This window comes from Eschrichtius robustus, chromosome 1 (assembly GCF_028021215.1).
Source record: "Eschrichtius robustus isolate mEscRob2 chromosome 1, mEscRob2.pri, whole genome shotgun sequence".
Lineage (NCBI taxonomy): Eukaryota > Metazoa > Chordata > Mammalia > Artiodactyla > Eschrichtiidae > Eschrichtius > Eschrichtius robustus.
The window spans coordinates 90,400,991-90,423,923 of NC_090824.1; the positions used below are offsets into that span (position 1 = coordinate 90,400,991).

Below are 22,933 nucleotides of genomic sequence, written 5' to 3' on the forward strand. Positions count from 1 at the left end.
AATTCCCACCACCCCTTCTTTGTTATCTTCACTAGTTTGTTGTATTTTTTAGATTCCACATATAAGTGATATCATACAGTATTTATAGTTCTCTGACTTATTTCACTTAGCATAGTACCCTCCAAGTCCAGCAGCCATTCTTTTGAGAGACTAGTGTGTACTTGCGGTCGAAATTCCTTGAGTCAAGAGTTTTTTATTTTATTTTTTTAAGAGTTTTAATTTACTTTTATAAAGTGCCATTCTGTACTTTTAAAAAGTGTTACAAGGAAAAGGAACTAAAATCAAACAGAGTATCAAAGCAACAAAATGTAAGCAAACAAAAAAACTTGTAACTTTGTACAAAAGGAGTCCAGTTCTTTTATCTTTCCTTATAGGTCCTATTTTCTTTTTTTTTTTTAATAGGTCCTATTTTCTTTATACTTAATAATTGTGTATTTCTCTACTGGACCAAATTTATGTTATTAACGTCAGACTTAATTGTGGAATATTTAATATTTAATATTTAATAAGGACTTATCTGTAGCTGAATCTAGAAGATCATTCTGTGCTCAGGTCTCATGCTGTGTGTTTTATAACTTTCTTCAGTCATCTTTGGATCTTTAAGGATAATGGTCAGGGATGGCACTGGTCAGTGTAATTTTAGGATTACCTAAAAATCATATTTTTAGCTAATATTGTCCCATTTCATCAGAAGTAGAAGAATGATTTGTTAGGTTCTTTTCCTTTATAAATTAATGTATGTATTAGTGAACAGTAAATGGTTATGAAGAACCCTGGACTCAAAAAATCTGAATTTACTTATCTGAGTACCTCTACAAAGGCTTCTTTTTATTCCTCAAGCCCAACAGTAGTTTGCGTTCTAAGACAGCTAGTCTTCATGGGTGCCTTGAGCTGGGGTGACAGAAATGAATGAACGTCTCTTCTGTTGATTTCTGGGAGTCTGGTTTTGTTCTGGGTCACTCTTCTGCTCAACCTGAACAGAGATCCACTCGTCTGATAAGCAGAGTTTCTCTTCCCAGCACGTTTGGTGTTAGATTGTAGATTCAAGGGGTGGTTGGGGAGAGTGATGCTGGAGCTGGGAGTTTAAGCCAGAGTTCCAGGGGCTACCACAGTGACACTTCTGAAGTTGGTTAGGTTCTGGAACATGTCGCAGTCCATTTCCACAGTGAGCCTCTGGAGCCCCACCCGCATTGGTGTGAACTCGAGTTGGGTGCGCAAGGTGTTTCTGGACTGCACCGAACTTAATCTGAAATAAAGGAAAAGGCAGCTGCTAGTTCTGTCCCAGGGTCATTGCTTTGCTGGTCCCAGTGACTCTGATCCTTACCTGCTTAAAGAGGTGGACTCTGAAGAAATAAACATCCAAGTACCTTGCTGTTGAAACAGAGGAGGTTTGAAGGGGATGGAAGGCAGGAGCCTCCTATGGTGAGCAGTTGTATGTTTGAGAAGAGAAACATCCTATTCTAAGGGCTTCCAAGCTGCATCTGTTATTTCGTTTATCACCTGTGACTTCAGTCTGGTCCCGTTCTTAGTAATAGTATGTTGGGGAAGGCTGTTTTGGAACCCTCGTTGCTAACTGCAGTGGGTCCAGTGGGCATATTGAGATGAAAGTATGTCAACAGGTGGTGTTTTGGAGCCCTATCAGCAACCTTCTGGTCTGCCTGTGGACCTTCTTATGTTGACTGAGGGAATGGTGCAGATTTTTTTGAGGAGCTTTGCCCCACAGTTGAGCTGGGAGAACACAGAAGTCTGGTTAAATGTTGGTAGTCCCTCTTCTCAACTTACGGGCAAGACTGGCCCACTGAGTTTCTTGAGGCTGAGGCAGTGGCTCAACAACCAGACAACCTGTCAGGGACCTCAGGGGTGGTAGGAGTAGGCATTGTGAACTCTAAACTGTATGTATGTATTCAGCAGAGGATGCCGTGGACATCATGAGAGAAGGAGCAATAAAGAACTAAGATATAACATCTAAAACCAACAAGGCACTAATCTAGACTATACAGGGTTTGTGTATATACACACACACACACGCACACACACAAATCAAGGAAAAAAGGCAGGAACACCAAAAGAAAAGTGGGCAAAGTTAAAAAACTATACAGAGGAGGAAAGGGAAAAGGCTAATAAACATATGAAGAGTTGTAAATTAAAACAATAATGAGATATTACCTTATCCTGTTAGACTGGAAAAAAAGAGAAAGCTGGGTATTGCCAAGAGTGGAGGAATGGCAGGAAGATAGAAACTGTCAAGTACTGCTGGAGGGAGTTGTAGACTCTTGGAGCCATTATGCAAGCCAATCTGATAGCACGTGGTCAAACCAGGTCATATCCTATGTCTCAGCAACTCCATTCCTGCGTGTATTTCCCCCCACCTCCCACAAATTTTCAAGCGAGTATGTAAGGGGACGTATATTTGTAGTGTCCGAGAGTTGGAGGCGCTGTGGAGTGGCGTGGTAGGAAGTGGGGGGTGTACACGGTGCAGTAATATGCAGCAGAAGCAATGGACTTGACATGTGGATGAATCGTAAAAACATAGTTCTGAGTGAAAAGTAAGAAAAAGAATTAGACGTAACACCATTTACGTAAGTTAAAAATACAGTACTCATGAAGCAACAGTACTCATTTTATACATACTAAAAAAAGGATATGAAGAGTGGTAGTGGGAATGGGGGTAGGGATTAGGAGTAAAAGAGAATGCGTAAATAAACAAAATTCTGTATTGTGGTGTCACTAGTAGGATGCAGCTCTCTGGCTTCACTGAGAGGCAGCCTACCCTCCCTGTGGCGTTCCCTCCCCCCCAGCCCTAACCCCCTCGCCTGCATCCACCAGCAATACCCAGGCTCTCCCTGTGTGACCAGGGCCGCGGCCAGCGTCAGGTGCCCGAGAGGCACAGAGCCTCCTCCGTCACTCCTGTACCCACATTGGTGGCCCCAGGATGAGAGAGGCCCTAATCCTTTAGTTCAGCTCTGGCAGGTATTTGCTCTGTCTCCACAGACAAAGTAAAAAGACAGTCATCGATCTTGGGTTCCTGCCTTTCTGACCAGTTGAGATGTTTTTTGTGGGTTGAGAAGCTTGCGGTCTCTTACCTGTAGCTCTTCTCTCTGTGAATGAGTCCCCTTCCGAAGATGGAGATCACACAGCCCTTCATAGGAGCATCTAAGGAGTTATGGACGCTGACTGAGGCCGTAAGGGGCTGATGCCGCTCTGCTGTCTCTGGCATCTGTGGGAGATGCAGTCACTCCTTCCCCTCCTGGCCACCCTCCCTGAAGCCTCCTCAGTTACTCTCCTAGCTCTGCCATCCTCACCCAAACTCCACAGCTGACTTCCCCACCCCTCTACCTGCTCTTCCTGCATTTACTCTCACCCTTGAGCCATCACTGACAACCTCTGATGGTGCCTTTCCCTCACTTAGAAACTTCGGAGGGTTTCCCATTGTCCTCAGAATCCAGCTTCGGTTGGCATTCAGAGCCCTTCCTGATCTGCCCCCAATCTACCCACAGGCTCATTTGTTCCTCCCCTGACTGCAAGACACCCCAGTCTCTTCGGGCACTTTTGCAGCCTCAACGCACCCCTCAGGCTCCCCTCCTCTGGGCCTCTTTACTCAGCCTTCTGTCTGCAACGGCCTTCCCCCACCTCTGCACTGAAAGCTTACCCATTTTTCAAGGCCCAACACAAATGCCGCATCCTCCATGAAGTCTTCCCCAAACCCACCAGCTGGAATTAATCCCCTTTACTTCACTTGTCCCAGAGCGACTTTGTACCTCTCCTAAAGCTCTGACATAAAAGACCACACGTTGTGTCTCCCTTGCCCAACTGTAATAACCTCCTCCAGGGCAGAGACCAGGTCACATTCATTTTGGTCTGGGTAGACATGTGGAAAGAGGACTGGACCAAGAGCCCTAAGCCTCTAAAATGTCCTATTTTTGTGATTGTGGGCATGATGCTCTCTGGGACTGTTTCCTCCTCTGAACAATGGGAACAATTCCACCTCCCAGGGCTTTTGTATTAAAAGAAGTAAAAGAGGTGAAAATACATTGGCACATGTACAAAGTGCTAAATAAACATAGGCTGTTATTATCTCTGTAAGTATGGAGGCAGCAACTGGGAAGATCCCAATTTTAGAAAACTTTACTTAATCTGAACTAAAGTTGGAAGATTTAAACCTTAATAGCACGTATAAGAAACCATCTCTTTCGAGAGAAGGAGCTCTCAACCCAGCGTTTCCTGGTAGTTCTTCAGCACGGTCACCTGCTCTGAAGCTTGAGGGGCTCGGTGCCTTCTGAAACGGGGACCTGAGTAGCGGCAAACGCCAGTGATATGGGGAAGGACTGGTGCCTACCTCGATGGCAAGGTGTGGTCTGCAAATGGCGATGTCTTGCTGAGCAAAGCAGGTAGGGCTGCAGTGTGTTGCCATAGCGGTGAGTCTGAGGAAACTATTCTCTGGCGGGTTTTGTTTAAAATTGGAGAAGGACAGGAAGGTGGAGATTTTCTCAGCTGAAACATATGACAGGTGGAGTCAACGCCCAGGGGTGAGTGCATGCGCCCTGGAAACAAGCAGTAGTTTCGCACACAACGCAAAGGAGTTGGGACCTCACTGAAGCCAGAAAGATGCCTCATTCCTCTCAGCAATTTCAGAATTGAACTCAGTCAAGAACCCACCCATGACCACCATCACCGCCGCCACTAACACTCTTGATGGACCACCTCCACAGGGCTGGGGAAAGGGCCCCTGTGAACTAGAACAAGTGAAGCTCTTGGAGCCTGTTTCCTTGTCTAATAATAACGCCTACCTGGCGGGACGGCTTGTGGTTCACGAGACGTCATTAAGTGCTGGTCTCAGACCTGCCACCCAGCCGCGGCTGAATATATGTATGCTTAGTCCCCTCCCCTTCTCTGCTTCTCCTCTTTCCCTTTTGCAGAGAAAATGAAGCCATCCTTCGTCCTTGAGGAAGCCTCTGGAGCTCATGTTCTCATTCCCAACCTACAGACATAGACATCTACCCCTGCTGTTAACCCTCCCCAGCCCCCTGGAGGGTGAGGCATCTCTCCTGCCCAAGTCCAGTCCTTTGCTTTTTAAATCAGTGCCCCACCCTGACCCCACCACTGCTTAGCTGTGTAACTTTGGGCAAATTATTTAACCCTCTGTGTCTCGGTCTCCTCATCTGTAAAGTGGGATAACAATGGTGCCTGCCTCATAAGGTCGTTATGAGGATAAATGAGATGATGCATATAGAACACTTAACACCATGTTTGCCAAAAATAAGTGCTCGATAAATGTGAGCTATAATTATTCTAGTTGCCTGTCATTTCCCCAAGGGTTGCACCATCAATTATAACCCATCTCTCCTGAGGTTTCCGTCTCTTTCTCTCTGCTGATTCTTCCTCAGCCTGTAAGCGGATTCTGCTGTTTCTCATCTTAAAAGAAAACAAAGAATACCCTCCTCCCCAGTGTCCCTGGCTGACTACCACCCGGTCTCCCTTCTTTTTCCATCCATTCTTCCAGGAAGGACCGCACACCTTGTCTCACTTCCTCAACTCTCAATCTGTTTAAGCCCCAGGAACCTGGTCTTTGCCATTGCTTCTCTGTCAGACCACTCTGTCAGTGGATGCTTTTCAGCCCTGACCTCTCATGGCCTCTCTGCTGACCTTGCTTTGTGCCCCCATCCTCTCTTTCACTTCTCAGTCTCTCACTCTGCTCCTTCCCTGACTGCCCCCTGCACCCCAACACGCTGGTGCTGCCTGCGTTTCCTCCTCACCCTCTCGTCTTTTCCCAGTCCTCTCCCACTCCCCCCACCCCCATCCAGGCCTTTATCTTGTGTACCAGGTTTAGGTTTCCAGCTGCCTACTGGCCGTCACAGCTTGGATGTCTTACGGGCTTTCAAATCCAACATGCCACAAACAGAACTTAACATCTTTCTCCCCAAACCTGCTCTTTCCCATTTGCCCTATTCTAGAGGCTCACCCAAACTGGAAGCACCCTCTCCCCACATACACGAGTTCAATCTAGCCCACCTCTTCAATATGACTTCATTTGAAAAGTGCTGCTAGTTTAGTTTGTCCTTCATTTCTTGGCTTGATTATTACAAAACCTTCCAACCTCTAATCCAGTGGTTGTCGACATTGGATGTACATTAGAATCATATGGGAAGCTTTATAAAACAATCCCAGTGCCAGGCCACACCCCAAATCAATTATAACAGACTCTGATGGTGAGGCCCAAGCATCAGTATTTTTAAAATTCCCCAGGGGATTCAACGTGCAGCCAAGGTTGAGAACCACGACTCCAATACGACCCCTTCCATTCCATTCTATCCAAAGTTCTTTTTTTAAAATGAATTTCTGATCACATTGACTCCCCTGGTTAAAACTTGCCACCAGCTCCCCACTGCCCAGAGAACAAAACCCAAACTCCTCAGCAGGATCTACAGGCCCTTTCATGATCTGGCCTTGTCCAGCTCTCACACCACTCCCCCACTCCATCCCTCCCTCCCTTGAGAAGGGAACGGGGTGGAGGCAGGGGGACCGGTCAGGAGGCTGCTGCAATCATGTAGACAAGCACTATTCCACTGATTCTCTTTGCCTACACATCAGAATCACCCAAGGACTTTAAATTTTTTTTGATGTTTGTGCCAAACCATAGAGTTTCTGACTTAATTGGTCTGGGGTGCAGGCTGAGCATCAAACTTCCCCCAGGTGGTTCTGATAGGCAGCAAAGTTGGAGAACAACTGCTGTAGTCCAGGGAATTTCAACCCTAGAATAACCCAGGGAGCTCTGAAAAAATACCAGTGCCTGGATCCCATCCCAAATCAATTAAATAAGAATCTGAAGGAGGAGGAAGAACCTGAGCATATGTCCCTTCTTCCTGGAATGCCCATGACCCACTTTTCTGTCTGACACTGTCCTACTCAACCTTCAAGACCGAGGGCAGCCCGATTTACCTGGGGGCAGCCTGCTCCAGCCTGGGTAAGACGCTAACCCGCCATTGTGCTCTGTTTACCTTATCAAACACTTCTTACACTGCTTCTTACACTGTCTGTTTGCTTATATACCTGCAATCAGAATTGTGGGGTTTTTTCCCTGTGTGAAGCTCAATAAATATTTGTTGAATGAGAAAGAGAGAGAGAGAAAAAGAGAGAGAGGGCACACCAGAGGCTAGATGCTATCTCTTCAGATCTGCAGGGGGTGCTATAAAGCTGCTGCCTGCCCAGGGTGGGAGCTGGGTGTGTGGAGTGTCTGGGGAGGGGGGGCCGTAGAGAGTTACCTGAGTTGGCACTGAGTGTAAGGACAAGCTTCTTCGTCCAGAGCTTGGCAGCAAGGACACCATTGTAGTACACTGCCTGCAGCCCAACGGCCAGCTGCACTTCTTTGTCATGGTCACTAGGGTTTAACAAGTTCACAGAGAACCGGGCATCCCCTCCCAGGGCTAGGGAGCTGGGTGCTTCCAAGAAGAAATGTAGAGGATCATCAGTCTCGAGACTGGGAGGATGGATGCCATCGTCTTTCCCATGTTTCATTCTGTTTTCCTGGACCTTCTCCAGCACCTCTTTTTCTTGAAGAGATCCTGAAGAATGGAATAAACAAAGCAAGCCTCTTACCCAGCAGGTGTAGACCCTTCTAATAGCAGCCCAGGATTAAGGTTCATTTCCCCACTGCTGCTCAAATGCCAAAGCCACAAGAGCTTTGCAAACCTCTAGGTCCGTATTTAGCTAAAAAAAGATGTGTTAGACCCATCACAGATACAGTGTATCTCTTCCAAGCCACTCACAGGATCAAGTTCTTCAAGTGCTATGAATCTGCCCCTTGAACGGTGAGAGAGCTAGTTTTTGTACAAGTTGCAGGGACTTGAATCTTCCTAAGTGAAGAAGTTTGGACTTATTCCAAGGGCAATGGAGGCCATGGAATATTCTGGAACAGGAATATTCTGTAACATAATTATATTTGTGTCTTGGGAAGCTCATTCTGGAAACTGTAAGTTGAAAATGGAATAATGATGGGGAGACTGGAGGCGGGGGTCTAGTTAGGAGGCTGCTGCAATACTTTAGACGAGAGATGATGAGGCCCTGGATGACCTACAGGCAATGGGGAAGGAGATGAGGCGATGGGTGTGAGAGTACAGTGGGGTGGTCATGGGGGAGACTCAAGGACAGTGCAAGCCTTCTTGTTTGGACAAATGGGTGGACAGTGCAGCCGTGGGCTCCAAATCAGGTTGGAGGGGTGTTGAAGGAGAGCAGAAGAGAGAGAACATCTCTTGGCAGCTGGGCTTGCTATTAACTGTGCTGTTGTATAGCAGTGGTTCTTAACTGGGGGCAATTGTGCCCCCAGGGGACATCTGGAAATGTTGGGAGACATTTCTGGTTGTCACAACTGGTGGCAGTGGTTGAGGAGGGGTCGGCATCTAGTGGATAGAGGCCAGGAATGCTGCTGAATGTCCTGTGGTGCACAGCCCTCCACAAGGAAGTTAGCCAGTCCAAAGTGTGAATGATGTCAAACAGGGCTGAGAAATCCTGTTTCAGATGGTGGGGAAAGGCCCTCTCTTTGGCCTGCATGTGTCTGGCGCACGTTCTGCCTCCTGTTGCTGTTGCGGGGCCCTCCTCTGCCCAGTACCTTCAGGATACTTGTAGTTCTGCGTGATGTCCTCACGGCGGTCACAATCCACACCCTTGGTGCTGATGCTGTTGCCAACATACTTAGTGTTGGAGTCGGTCAGCTCCAGTGTCCCATCCTCATGGCACTTCCAGACCACACACGAGGCATTTATCGAGGCAAAAATGTCTGATACTGCAGGGGTCAGCCCCAGCGTCCCCTCCTTGACCGCTTTGACTGGGACCAGATCACAGGCCTCCAGGACTGGGGGAGAGAAAGGTCGGTGAGCGAGAGGAACCACGCCGAGACCTCAGCTTGGGTCAGAGCTGCACAACAGCAGTCCCCATCCTATGCCCTGTTGTCCCTCCCCTGGGATCAAGGTCAGAGGTGGGCACTATGTCCCTCCCCTGGGATCAAGGTCAGAGGTGGGCACTAGGCAGGGTTTCTGAGAGGGTACTGCTGAGGTGAAACTCACTATTTAGTGACAACACTTTTTGGTCATGGCCTATGGCAGGAGCCCTCTCAGAAACTGGACAGGTAATAACCTCAGAGGTGTAGAGTACATGGGAGTTCCTAAGCCAGCTTGACTACAGACATGATAGGAATAGGTTGCCTTTGCTGAGCACTTCCTATGTGCCAGGCTCTGTGACAGTTCTGTTCCTGGGAAAGGAAGAGCCATCCTTTGATAACTCCTGAAGATTCCTTTTCTGAGCTTGAGCCCATCCTGATATCCTCTTCATCCACATCCAGAACCCCAGAAGTCTCACTCTACAAGCTGTCTTAAGACCCTCTGCCCTTCCATGAGACTCAGCTCCCTCACCTGTTGCTCTGAGGGGGGCTAGTCTCCCTGAGACCTTGGGGCCAAGATGGCTAACACCCTTGTTCCCTTGAGCCTGCAGGCATCAGGTCAGCATTCTGCTGGTCACTATCATTCCTGGCGCTTCTCCTGTTTTAGGGGATGCAGACCCCCTTTGGACCACCTGCTGCCCCTGTTTCCTCTCCGAAGGACTCCTTGTCCTCATGCAGCTCTGTGCAGCCCAGGGCAGTCCTGGGCCCATGCCCAGGCTTTACCTCCACCTCCATTAGGAGCACTTGGGTACAGAATCTGCCATCCGTCATAACCCTGGGGCAGAGCAGGCCGGGCCATCCAGCACTCCGTGGAAGTCTGGAAGATCCTGAAGGTAGCAAAGGAAACAATTCAAGTGGGGAAAAAAAGAGTCCCGAAGCAGTCCTAGAAATGACAGAGCTGTTACTAGGGGGATAGGCGGATGCTGCATAAAAGTGGTTGCATCACTCCTGGGAAGGGGCGTGCACTCCACAACTCACCCTGACCATCAGCATCCTGCCTTCAAGAGTCTTGAAGGCCTGCTCTCAGCAGGGCCACTTGGGGGTGGGGGGTTCCCATGGGTGACACCCCGCGGGCTTGGAGCCCTTCCAGGTCTGGGACCTCATCCCCTTCAAGCTTCTCACCAGATTCTGCCTCTGTGGCCTTCTCCATTCTGAAACCCCTCCTCATTGTAGTACTCATCGACCAGCAGGCCCCCGCCAGTGCCCTGGGCTGAGGTGAACGTGGTAACGACGCGGGCAGGGATTCCCAGGCCTCGCAGCACTGCACGGAAGGGGGCAGGGGGTTAGGGCACCAGAGAGGCCCGGGATGTGGGGTGCAGGGTATACGGCTAGCGTTTTCAGGGTCTCCTCTGGACACCGGGCGCTTTCACTATCTTAAATGCCAGGCGACATTGTGGAAAGAGAAGGGACACAGGCATCGGAAAGTTAGAATTGACACCAGCCAGATCCAGGCCATATGAAGGCCCAGAAATGAGGAACAAACCAGTTACACAGCAGGCAGAGTACACAGCGGAGGGAGGCTTACGGGATACACAACAGGGCTTGCTTTCCTGGGGCAGGGGCAGGGGAAGCTCCGGGGAGAAGTGAGTTTGGGAGCAGAGCTCGCCAGATGGGCCCAACTTTGCTGAAGGGGCGAAAGGAGCTGCAGCTGGTTGGGAGGTGGGGGATAAGTGGCCGGTTTCTTGGCCAGACGGCGCACCGGGAGCAGTTATGAGTGTGATGGAGGCGGGGAAGCGCTGCGGGGTGGAGGAGTGGCAACCCAAGAAGCAGGGCAGACACTGCGCGGACGCCAAGGGGACTTTTGGGCGCGGCAGGCAAGCCTGCTCTGTACCTGTGCAAGCAACGGCGGCCAACACCCAGGCCTGACCGTCATACACGGGCCTCCCCCGGCCCTTGACCCACTGCCGCAGGATGGGCGCGCTGCCCCGGCGCTTGTTCAGCAAGGCCCTTTCCTCGGTGGTCTGGATCTGCGGGGTAGGCAGGACACTCTTCTCCTTGAGAACGTGCAGCTGTTTGGGGAAATGTGGGTGGGCAAGGAGGGCTCATCACAGTTCTCCAAGCGTGGTGAACAGACCAGCTGCAGGGCAATCACCTGGAACTTGTTAAACCTGCGTGTCCCTGGGCAGTGAAAGCACTGAGTCCTAACCACTGGACCGCCAGGGAATTCCTGGGAATCCTCCTTTTTAACAAGTCCTACGGAAGCAGTGGTTCATGGACCGTAGTGAAAAACAAAACTCAGGACACGAGAGCGGCAGGAGGGCTGCCCCTCGTGGGAGCTCCTTCGCTGCTCCTTGGCCTGCCTGGCGCCCATTCCTTGTAAGTGTTTGCACTTGGGGCCTCGAGGCCCACGCATCCCAAGCTTCCTCCTCCTCGCAGGCTGGCCCTGTCCCTCACCAGCTCTTCAGAGGGGTGGACGGAGCCACATGAGGAAACGCGGAAGACGTTATTCCTGTGAGAGAACTTTTAAGGACAACAGGAAAGCACCAAGCTACCTTCATGGGAATAATTTAGAAATGAGAACAAATTCCTTTGACCACCTTGGCAGCAAACACTGGGTAAGATGGACCTGACCCCCTTCCTCCCAGGGACCTAAGCCCCCAGGTTGGGCTGGGGGTGGGGAGGAAGGGAGGGGGGAGCACTCCAAGGAATTCCAGGCCAGCTTTAGTCCTTGCTGGCTTGTGTCCTGAGGGCTGACACCTCCCTGTGCTTTTCTCTCCCCTGTGGATGCTACTGTCCTCCCCTCCTCGCTCAGAACCTTCTTCAAGGACTGTCCCCCACACCCTGGGAGGAGGGGACCATTTGTGATTTGAAGATTTCCAGGGCCATAGAGGTGGGACAGCTCTGTCAGAGGGCTGCCCTCTCATCGCCTCCCCCTCCCGACCCTGTCCTCACTCACCAATGCACCCAAGACACGGGCCACATGCACGGGGTTGCCCCACTTCTCCACCCGCTTGTCCACGTTCAGTAAGTCCAGGCTGAGGTCGATGACATCCTCCTCGAACTATAAGGACCACACAGGGCCATGATGGCGGGTGTGCAGGTCAGGCATTCCTCCCACAAGTCAACCCCGTCCCCTCGTCCTTCTCCAGACTCAGGCGCCACTCCTTCCTGCCTTGCCCCCTCTGGAGTTCTGGCTTTTCCCTCTGTCCCCAGGGCTGCCTGGTCCCTGTGCCCGGCACTCCAACCCTTTGCCTCTTCTGCTGTCTGACTCCTGATAGTGTGAGCTCTTGAGCGCCAGGGCTGTGTCGAGCCCTTTCATTTCTGTCGTTTTGCATGTCATTTGCTCCCACTGCCCCTGACAGGGCAGTCCTGTGTGGGGGCAGGTTAGACAGCGGCTCCTGCTCTTGAGGAGCCCGGGGTTAGGAGGGAGGGGGACATGTGGCCGCTTAGGCTACAGATCTCAGCAACGCGGCCAGGGCTCTAGGAGAGATGCCAACCCAGGGAGCACAGTGGAGAGAGTCACTCTGCCACCGGGGGCTGGGGGAGGCTTTCAGAGGGCCTTAAAAGATGGGTAGGAGTTTTCCAGGGGATAAGGGAGGGAAGGTACTCCTGGCAGAGGGAACATTCAGCCTGCACATTCAAGGGAGGGCCAGGGGCTGGAGCATGGGGTGGCTCTTGGGGAAAGGAAAGCAGTGGCCTGGCTGTGAAGAGCCTTGTGTGTCAAGCCAGGGGATTTGTTTTTTATCCTGTAGGTGGTGGGGATTTAACAGAGGTTTGATTTGCGTCGTCTTTAGGAAGATAACTCTGGAAGCTGTGGAGGATGGTCTAGTGTGGCTCTGAGGGAAGAGAGGTACCACGGGGCTGAAACTGCATAAAGAAATGGCCTCATGACCAGGGGATTTTGGACCTGCCCACTCTGTTTGACCTGAGTACTGAAGGTTATGGGACACTCACTGTCCCCCAGGCTTCCCCGGGGGCCCCCGTACCTGGCCAAAGTCCCAGGGCTCAGCCTGGATGCAGTCAGCCGTGCCCAGGAAGATGAGGCCATTCTGGTTCAGCAAGTACTCCCTGCGTTGAGCTTCATTCGCCAGGAACACAGCATCCTCTGGAGAGAAGCAGGCAGGGATGAGGCTCTGTGGGATACTGGGCTTGCCCTCCACCTCCAGGCCTCTGCCCTCCATGCTCAGGTGGGATTCAGCTGCAGGCCTTCTCTTCAGCTCCAGGCCTGATGGGGACTGAGGAGGAACCCCCTCCTTTCACCCCACACTGGGATCCAGGCTCCTCTCTGGTGAGAGTGGGGAAGGGGGTCAGAGTCCCTGGGTCAGCCATGGTGGCCTTCATGGTCAGCCAGCCAACAGGAACAAGCCAACCTTAAAAGGCCTACTGGTTCCCGAAGGTACTTGCAGCCAGAGTGCTACTGAACCAAGGGAATTTGGCAACAGCCCAGGGAGCTTCCCAGGGGACCTGTTATGTCTCTCTCACAAGTTCAACCGAAAAAAAAAAGTGATTCAGAAAAACCAGTCAAACGTGTTGACAGGCATGAGCCGAAGGGAAGATGAGCAGGGTCAGGGGCAGCGGTGGGCCTGTGTGGAGCAGTAGCCAGAGCATTAGTTTCCACCCAGGGTGTCCAAGTGGGTCTGGGACTCCTATGGTCTCTCCCCGTTGCCTCTCCTGCTGTCTCCATCCAAGGGTTGGGCTGGGGATCATGAGGAGGGTGGGGGCTTTAAGGAGTCCATCACCCACTCTAGGAAGCTGGGAGCAGCAGAGGGACCGGCTCTGCTTGCCAAGTGTCTCCCTCTGCCTGGTGCTAGGGGTGAAGAGGGGGGTGGGAGACTAGTTCCTGGGGACTAGAAAGAGAAGAGGATTTCCAAACCATCCCCCAGGAATCCAACTGGGATGAGGGTACTCAAAGTAAAAGAAGGATGGCATATTAGAAATCAGGAATCCCTGAAAAACCTGGGACAGAAGATCACAGAACCATGGGCCCAAGGAGCCCTGGGCCCCTGCCCCTCCATCCTTAGTACTGTCTGTGAAGTCAGCTGGACATCACTTCTTTGGAAATCACTTTAAACCGAGGTGTTTGGCCCCAGGCACTGCAGGCTCTGGGAAGTACATTTTCAGAGCATAGGTAGCAGCCCCTCCTCTTCTCTGCTTGGGTGGAGCCCCTCCCCCCTTTATAAAGTCCCTGCTTATAAATAGGACTCTTTCATTACAGGATGTAAAATTTCCTTTTGAATCCAGGAGAGCCCCATCTCCAAGTATGCTAAGATGAGACTGAGTCCCAGATAACCTCTGAAAATCTCTTACCTCCCAGGTGAGCAGTGCCAACAACTCACTCCTGGCCAGACAGACACTGCCCCCCTCCACGCCTCCCTCACCCCCATAGAGAGGCCTTCCCTACACAGGTCCCTACAAACCAGGCATGGAGGCAGGAATCCTGGCACTGAGTCAAGACTGTGAGCTCCCTCTGAACCAAGCACTGTCCCAGAACTGTCTTTGCTGTGTCTTTGCTCTGGCCATCAGGGTCTAGCTCTGGCTGTGGGCTCAGAGTCAGCAAGGCGGGTACACTAAAGCCTCAGTTTTGGAGGGAAATGGCTTGAGGGTCTTTCAGTGTACAGCGAGCCATGGAGCCTCCCCCAGCTGAAGGGGCCCTGAATCCACACTCACCCACATGGGGCAAGGGGACCTCAATGGACACTAGTTCCCATCCATTGTTCAACCTGCCAAACCCCTTGGAGCAGAAGCAAAGGGCCTGAACTGAGGAGAGACAGGGCCACCTGAAAGAGGGGGTACTGCAGAACCCCAGCCTGGGCAAAAGAAGTGGAGATAGGGAGCTCACTGGGATTCAGGTGCCATAGAGAAAGGGCATCAGGTACTGGGGAGCAGGAACCTGGTAAGATTTCTTCTACTTCCCCTTGTTCCCAGCCCTGCCTCGTAATGAGGCCATGAAAGGAAAAGGCTTGTCTGGCGTAGCAGGGACAGGCAAGCAGGAGGAAACTTTTCCCGTCCCCCAAACAACCGTTCAGGGAACACAAAGGTTTAAGGTGAGGGGGTGGCAGATTCTAAAGGGAAGACAGATTCAGTCTTCAGAATGGGCAGGAAGAGGAAATGTTCTCTTAGCTCCTGTTTGGAGCACGTCAGCCATGTCTGATGTCTTTTCTAGATGAAACAGTCCCGACAGCTAGAGCTGAACTTTGCCAGAGGTGGCCACTGGAGGCCACCTGACCCCAGGAAGTCCACCCAGAGGCTGCTGAGCTAGGGAGGCTGGCTGTTTGATTTGTTGTTCCAGGCAGATATTTGGATAGGTCAGTGTGGAGAGAGCCCAGCAGTCTGTAGTAAGGACAGAACTAACAAGTGGAGGGAAGCAGAGAGCGCAGAAAGGAAGATTTACTGTGAAGTTGAAGCTGAAGCTTTGGGCCCCCCACCAGTACAGACCCCTATAAGCCCAGGGAGGAGCCTTAGTAATTCAAAATTCTGTGTTCTTTTTCTGAAAGAGGGTCCCCCAAATTATATAAACTTCAGGTCCCACAAAACCTGGATTCACCCTGGAGACAGACTTTGGGAGCCCAGGGAGGGAACAGAGAAGCCCCTCCCTCAGGTCGCCTCTTTTCCTGAAGCGCTTTCCAGCTCTTGGCCGCTGTCCTGTTATAATAGAGGGTAGTTCTCCTAGGGTCATCTCAGTGAGTCTCAGCTCCTGTGACCAAATAGCCTGAGCCAGCACCAGACAAGCCTCTGCTCTCAGTGGGAAGCCCTGGGCTGCTTCTTCCAAGGTGACCCCAAGAGAGGACCCTGGGTCTGAGAGGCCATTCATCCAGGGAGCAGGCACCACGGGAGCTGAGTGCTGGTGCTGCCCTAGAGGGAGCCGGGCCCTGAGGCCTGGAGCAGTCGTGCCCCAGCTCCGGGGCCTTGAGTCCTTTGCAGCCCAGGCTGGCCAAGGTCCAAACTCACCTCGACCCCAGGGGTTAAAGAGCAGCGTGAACTGGCCCAGGCATTGCTTCCTGCCCGAAACCTGCAGCAGGAGTGAGTAGTGGCCAATGACAGCGTCTGCGGGTGTGGTCACAGAGATAGTCCAGGACTGGTCATCTCTCTCCTCCACCATTGCACTCCACCACTTCCGGTCCCCCAGACTGGAAATTGAGAACGTGGCTTGGGTCCGGTTGGCCTTGGAAGGCTGCTCTCCTGCAGTCACACAGAGATGAACTGGTCATTTGGACCCCTTTGCCACAACTCAGAGTAACAAAGTGAAGTATCACAAAGATGGAGCAAGTGAAAATTAGATTAGGAGGAGAATGAAAGCAGCCCATCCAGGAATGGGAGGCAGTAAAGGGTGATGGGAGAGCACAGGTCCTCAGTGCTCATGGACTTGTATCTAGAAAAGGTTCATAGTGTATAACATGGGTGTAGTAATAATACCTCTTTCATAGGGCCGATGTGAGGTGTTTTTTTTAAAATACATTTATTTATTTTATTTATTTATTTTTGGCTGCGTTGGGTCTTCGTTGCAGTGCGCGGGCTTCTCATTGAGGTGGCTTCTCTTGTTGCAGAGCGTGGGCTCTAAGCGTGCAGGCTTCAGTAGTTGTGGCACATGGGCTCAGTAGTTGTGGCTCACAGGCTCAGTAGTTGTGGCCCGCAGGCTGTAGAGTGCAGGCTCAGTAGTTGTGGCACACGGGCTTAGTTGCTCCGCGGCATGTGGGATCTTCCTGGACCAGGGCTTGAACCCGTGTCCCCTGCATTGGCAGGAGGATTCTTAACCACTGCACCACCAGGGAAGCCCCCGATGTGAAGTTTTAATGAGATATTGCATGTAAAGCCCTTGGCTCAATATCTGACATGTAGTACAGATTCAGCAAGTAGTAGCAATTAAATGTTATATTTAGCCTAGGTTAAATCCCATTCAGGCTTTTCTACAAAACTGATATTATATATGCAACAAAGGAACCCCTTAGTGATAATGCGGCTGAGCAACTTCTGAATCATAATAAATGCTACTTATTATGCATATTATCTCATCCTCACAGGCCCTGCCGGTGGGCAGGACTTCTGGAGGCCCAGGTGCAGTGTGAGCCATGTGCCCCTTGGTGGGCAAGAGAAAGAAACCCCCAGTCCTGCTGCCAAAGAGGTCGAGGCCTGCCCCACTCACCAGTTTGTGCAATGAGGACTACCTTCTTCAGGGTTTGCAAAAATGTGCGGACTGGAGCCCAGAAGTTCAGGCTGATGGTGAAGGGCTGCCCCCTCCTCACAATGAGGCGCTGGGAGCTGATGTCATTGGTGTGGTGCTCTGCATTGTTTCTTGCTGCCTGGAAGTCGCAGCTCTTGATCCCCAGGCCTATTGTGAAAAGAAAGAAATCATGGAGACTAGGCAAATGTGACAACGTCAGTAAATGCAGAGATGCTGGAGCCAGAGACCAGGGTTTAAATCTTTGGCTCAACTCACTTACTAGCTGTGCCACCTCAGGCAAGTAACTTAACTACTCTGAGCCTCAGTTTCCTCTTCCTTAGAACAATCATCCCTCCTTGCAGGGTTGCGGAAAGCAAATGAGGTAATGTATATAATACGCTTGGCACCATGTCAGACACATAGTAAGTCCCATTAAGTAGGACTGTTACTATTATTAATAAGAGTGAAGCTTGTTCTCATTGTTAACCCCCCTTTCTGGTCCCAATCCAGAAGCAATGAATAAAATCCAGAATTTTGCTCACCCCTACTCATTTTTTTTCTAAGAACACAATCAGACAATTTTTAGAACTGGTTTTGAAATCACTGAGTCCAATTGTTTTGTTTTATAGGTGGGAAGAGTGAGGCCCAGACAGTAGAAGCAACTCACTGGAGATTGCACGTGGCTCTTTCACCTAAAGGCTCATTAAACCCGTGGTACCATGCAGCCCAGAAAAACGCTACAAGGAGGGGGCCTGTGAGTATCATGACATCCTCTCAGGCAGTTCTCACTTTACATCGAGAACTTGTAAATGTAAATGTGCTAACAGAGGCCCCTGAGATTTCTGCATTCTCTGCTGCTGCCTGTTTCCTTGCTTGGTGTCTGCCTCTGCCCCTTTTAGTTGGATTCCCTGGCTCCTACCTTCCTTCTCTCCCATTTAGCTTTGATGTACCACAACCCAGTGAGAAGAGCCATGTTAGGATGATCCTGGGATAAAGAATATAAATCCGTTTAACCACCATCACCATCTTACCGCCGTCATCATGATGATGACCAATTTACCACCAACAAGCTACTCTATTGCCACTCCATAGCCACGCTCCCGGTACCATCGCCACCACAGCACCCACCACCACTTCCCACCATAACCCACCTCCGTCATCTCCACTGCTGCCAGCACTGACTACTACCCTCCCCACCAGAGCCACACAACCATTACCTCCAGTACCACCAGTACCCACTACCAGCCCCCACACCTCAGCCCCTCCACCAGCAGCAGCACCCATTTACTATCCCCCCACCATAGCCCTACCGCCATCACCTCCACCACCATCAGCACCCACTACCACCTCACCGTCACGGTCACATCATCATCCCCTCCACCACCATCCTGCTTCTTTTAATGAAAACATGTAATGATGGAGGAGCTACTGAGAGCCCAGTAAGCCCTGTAGAGAGCAGGCTTGGCTCACCTTGTCCCATGGCTGCAGGCTGCTCTTATCCTCTTGGCTATAGGAAATGCCTGTCTTGAACTGTTGTTGCTCTGAGATTCCTCTCTGAATCTGTCTTCCAGACAGAAAATGATGAAGGCACTTTTGTTGGCTTAAGAATCTGTAAATAGTGGAGTTTCCTTCTGCTCCACCTGTGTGCTTCCCCACATGTTTGTCTCTCCTGCTCCTTCCTCTCTGGTATCTCTTGGACCAGCTGCTAGGAGTTCCCCTTTCTTGTTTTATCTCTTGTGCCAGGAGGCCCAGACAGGGGTATGTCTGGCAGGCTGGAGTGGGGGGTGGAGAGGGGGAAGATCTGACAGTTGGAGAAGTCCAGGTAAACTTCTAAGCCTCTTGCTTCAGTGGCCTCAAGAGACCCTCAGAGATGTTACCTGGATGACATTGAAAGACTCTGGAAGGAGGCCCATATCCAGCTCCAAATTCAGGCCCTAAACATATCATGAGCTGCAAGCTGTTAGATGTTCATGGGCCATTTTGATAGTATAACGAGAGAACATGTGTGTCTGGGATTCATCTGTGTGAAAGAGATTAGCGGGTAGAATTTGTTGGTGAAAAATAAATGTCCTAAAAGTAGAAGCAAGAGCTCTGCCTCTTCCAAGCCTGATGGGTTTGGGACACTCTACCAGAAGGTTTGGAACTCTGTTGGGACTTAGGGCTTATGTCTTTCCTATTTCTACTTGTTTAGTCAACAAGGACACGACACAGGGGAGGATCTCCTATTTGGCTCTCTTTGGTCTCCTGAGTTTTATCTGGGCTTCTGAGACTGTGTCACCAGAAGCTCTCTCAGGCACAGCTGGACTGGCCTGCATATATATGGCATATCTATAGAAGGATATAAAAGAAACTACAAAGACCATTGGTTGCCTGTGGGGAGGGGAGCTAGGGAATGGGGTTAGAATGTGATTTTTCTGCTGTTTACTGCTTTGTTTTGTTTTGAAATATCTTTATTGGAGTATAATTGCTTTACAGTGGTGTGTTAGTTTCTCCTGTATAACAAAGTGAATCAGCTATACATATACATATATCCCCATATCTCCTCCCTCTTGCGTCTCCCTCCCACCCTCCCTATCCCACCCCTCTAGGTGGTCACAAATCACCAAGCTGATCTCCCTGTGCTATGCGGCTGCTTCCCGCTAGCTATCTATTTTATACTTGGTAGTATATATTAGTCCATACCACTCTCTCATTTCATCCCAGCTTACCCTTCCCTCTTCCCCGTGTCCTCAAGTCCATTCTCTACATCTGTGTCTTTATTCCAGTCCTGCCCCTAGGTTCATTAGAACTTTTTTTTTTTTTTTTTTTAGATTCCATATATATATGTTAGCATACGGTATTTGCTTTTCTCTTTCTGACTTACTTCACTCTGTATGACAGACTCTAGGTTCATCCACCTCACTACAAATAACTCAATTTCGTTTCTTTTTATGGCTGAGTAATATTCCATTGTATATATGTGCCACATCTTCTTTATCCATTCATCTGTCGATGGACACCTTGGTTGCTTCCATGTCCTGGCTACTGTAAATAGAGCTGCAATGAACACTGTGGTATATGTCTCTTTCTGAATTATGGTTTTCTCAGAGTATATGCCCAGTAGTGGGATTGCTGGGTCATATGGTAATTCTAGTTTTAGTTTTTTAAGGAACCTCCATGTTGCTCTCCACAGTGGCTGTATCAATTTACATTCCCACCAACCATGCAAGAAGGTTCCCTTTTCTCCACACCCTCTCCAGCATTTCTTGTTTGTAGATTTTTTGATGATGGCCATTCTGACTGGTGTGATGTGATACATCATTGTAGTTTTGATTTGCATTTCTCTAATGATTAGTGATGTTGAGCATCCTTTCATGTGTTTGTTGGCAATCTGTATATCTTCTTTGGAGAAATATCTATTTAGGTCTTCTGCCCATTTTTGGATTGGGTTGTTTGTTTTTTGATATTGAGCTGCATGAGCTGTCCAAGCTATACTGTCCAAGTATAGCTGTCCAAGCTATACTACATGAAATAAGCAAGGTATAGAACAGTGTGAACAGTATGCTACCTTTGCATAAAGGTGTGTGTGTGTGAGAATATATATAAATTTGCTTGTGTTTACATAGAATGTTTCTGGAAAGTTACTGCTTCTATATAGGAAAATTCAGTGCCTGGGAGTAAGGCTTTTTTCTTTATGTCCTTTAGTGTCTTTGTACCACAGGAATATATTATGTGTTAATATTAAAAAAACAAAAAAAAACCCAAAACTTGTAGGGGTAAGAAAAGGCTGACCAGAAGACTGTTTTCACCACTGTGAGCCCCCTACCTGGGAGGGCAATGGGGGAGTTGTAGGTTGGCTCCCCTTTTGGGGTTCCACTTCTGGCACTAGCAAAGAGAATCTTCTCTTTCCTGATACAATTCCCATAGAGCTTCACAAGTATCCACTCTCTGGCAGTATTTCCATTGGGCCACTTTTAGAGAAGACTGTGCTGAGACAGATACTACTGTGTTTGGGGGGAGCTGGGGAAAGGCGAGTGGGAGATGTGAGGAGGATGTAGGGAGGGGTGACCAGAAAGGTCTGTCCTGCTTCCTCTTGCACCCACACCTTTCAACGCCCCAGCCTCTGACAGAACAACAAACTTTCAGCTGGTGTGCACCCAAGAAGGATTCATTTATTCATGTGTGACACAAATATTTATCGAGCACTGTTGTGATTCTGGAACTGTATTAGGCACTGACTGGTAATATAGTAATAAATTAGCTGGGTGTGTACTTGCCACCAAGGAGCTTATATTCCAGCAGGGGCAAACAGACAGTATTAAGTGCTTACACCATTAATTATTTACTTGCTGTTGTGACAAGTGCTATAAAAGATATAAGTTCTGAGTTCTAGGACCTAGGCATGGAGGTCAAGGAAAGCTTCCCTGAGAAAGTGATATTTAAGCTGAGAAACTGGAAGGGTAAACAGTGAGCTAGGCAATGGTACAAGGGATGGGGTGGGAGGAGAGAGAACAGCCTGTGCAAAGGCCCTAAGGCAGTAAGCAATTGAAGGAATGCCATGGGACTGGAGCACAGATTATAATGGGGAGAAGTAAGGGAAGGGCTCCTCTTACAGAGTTGAGTTAAGGATTTTAAATTTTATCCTTAGATCACTGGGGAGCTATTGAATGGTATTTTAAGCAAGGGTGTCACACAAGCAGATTTGCATTTTAAAAATACCACACTGGCTAAAATAGGGATAATAAGTTATTTAAAGGGGGCAAAAGTGGAAGAAAGAGGACCAATAAGGAACAACTGTAATGGTTCAAGTGAGAGATGACAGTGGCCTGGTCAGAGGAGTGTTGGTGAAGATAGAGGTGGACAGATTTATTTTTTTTTAAATATTTTTTCACTTATTTGGCTGCTCCAGGTCTTAGTTGCGGCATGTGGGATCTTTAGTTACTGGCATGCGGGCTCTTAGTGTGGCATGCGGGATCTAGTTCCCTGATCAGGGATCAAACCCGGGCTCCCTGCGTTGGGAGCACAGAGTCTTAACCACTGGACCACCAGGGAAGTCCCAGAGGTGGACAGATTTGACGGAAATGTAGGAGGTTAAATTGGCAAGACATGCTAATGGCCAGGATATGGAGGGCAAAGAAGAAAAGATATTCAACGTGACTCCCAGGTTCAAATAAATTAATCATGCTGGTACATTGCTTTACAAAGCACTTTCACATACATTATCTCATATCATCTGACCTCAATCTTGTAAACGCAGTAAGGGATCAATATTCCAATTTTATTGGTGAGAAAATAGGTTCAGGGAGTAAACATGTTTATTTTAATGAATGAATTAATGAATAAATTGATTACCATACTGCCTTGTTCCAGAAAGAATTTAAGATGACTTACAATGAAACATGATGTGTCAGAAGAGCATATATTAAAACAATGCAAAAGATGAAAGATGAATAGAGATGGAGACAAAACAAAGATGAGGCTAAAAATGCACATCAAACCTACCTGTACACATGCTGTCCACACACTAGAAATACATCTCTAAGCTTCCCAGGATTTGAGCCTTTCCCAAGATCTCACAGTGTATGATGAAGACTGGACTCCACTAGGGTTTTCCAGCTCAGATCCCATACATTTGAGTTCATATTAGTCTGTAATCCAAACCACCACTGAGAAGGTCTCCGTATTCAATCTTTAAAAAAAAAAAAAAACTCAAGGATTTCAACTTCTAAATATAGCAGAATAGCTTGATACCATTGCCCCTGCTGAAAATTACTAGAAATCTGACTAAAATATCTGAAATTCCTGTCTGAAGGAATCAAAGGCAGCAGAGATTTGAGGGATCTTAGGGAGAAGAGAAGCACAGAGAGGTAAGCCTGACAGAGTGCCACTTTTTCCTTTGGGACACTTGCTGATTCACAATTGGCAAA

The 22,933-nt window shown here is 49.3% G+C and overlaps 1 protein-coding gene across 1 annotated transcript; it reads right to left on the reverse strand.

Annotated features, from left to right (window-relative positions):
* Positions 1 to 889: 889 nt before the first annotated feature.
* Positions 890 to 18,579, reverse strand: EPB42 (erythrocyte membrane protein band 4.2). The gene is made up of 13 exons (XM_068535680.1): positions 18,498 to 18,579; positions 17,010 to 17,195; positions 15,818 to 16,048; positions 12,856 to 12,974; positions 11,826 to 11,930; positions 10,761 to 10,938; positions 10,052 to 10,190; positions 9,653 to 9,756; positions 8,603 to 8,845; positions 7,260 to 7,559; positions 4,337 to 4,491; positions 3,084 to 3,217; positions 890 to 1,246 (listed from the first exon to the last, which is right to left on the reverse strand). The coding sequence occupies exons 1-13, from the start codon at positions 18,505 to 18,507 to the stop codon at positions 1,084 to 1,086; spliced, it is 2,067 nt and encodes a 688-aa protein (XP_068391781.1). The 5' UTR covers positions 18,508 to 18,579; the 3' UTR covers positions 890 to 1,083.
* Between the last annotated feature and the right edge of the window lie 4,354 nt (positions 18,580 to 22,933).

Coding starts and splice junctions, on each gene's coding strand:
- EPB42 (XM_068535680.1), bottom strand. Junction 10,191..10,760: donor GGCCGCCGTTGCTTGCACAG/GTACAGAGCAGG, acceptor CCTTCCGTGCAG/TGCTGCGAGGCCTGGGAATC. Junction 8,846..9,652: donor TGCTCCTAATGGAGGTGGAG/GTAAAGCCTGGG, acceptor TCTCTCCCCCAG/TCCTGGAGGCCTGTGATCTG.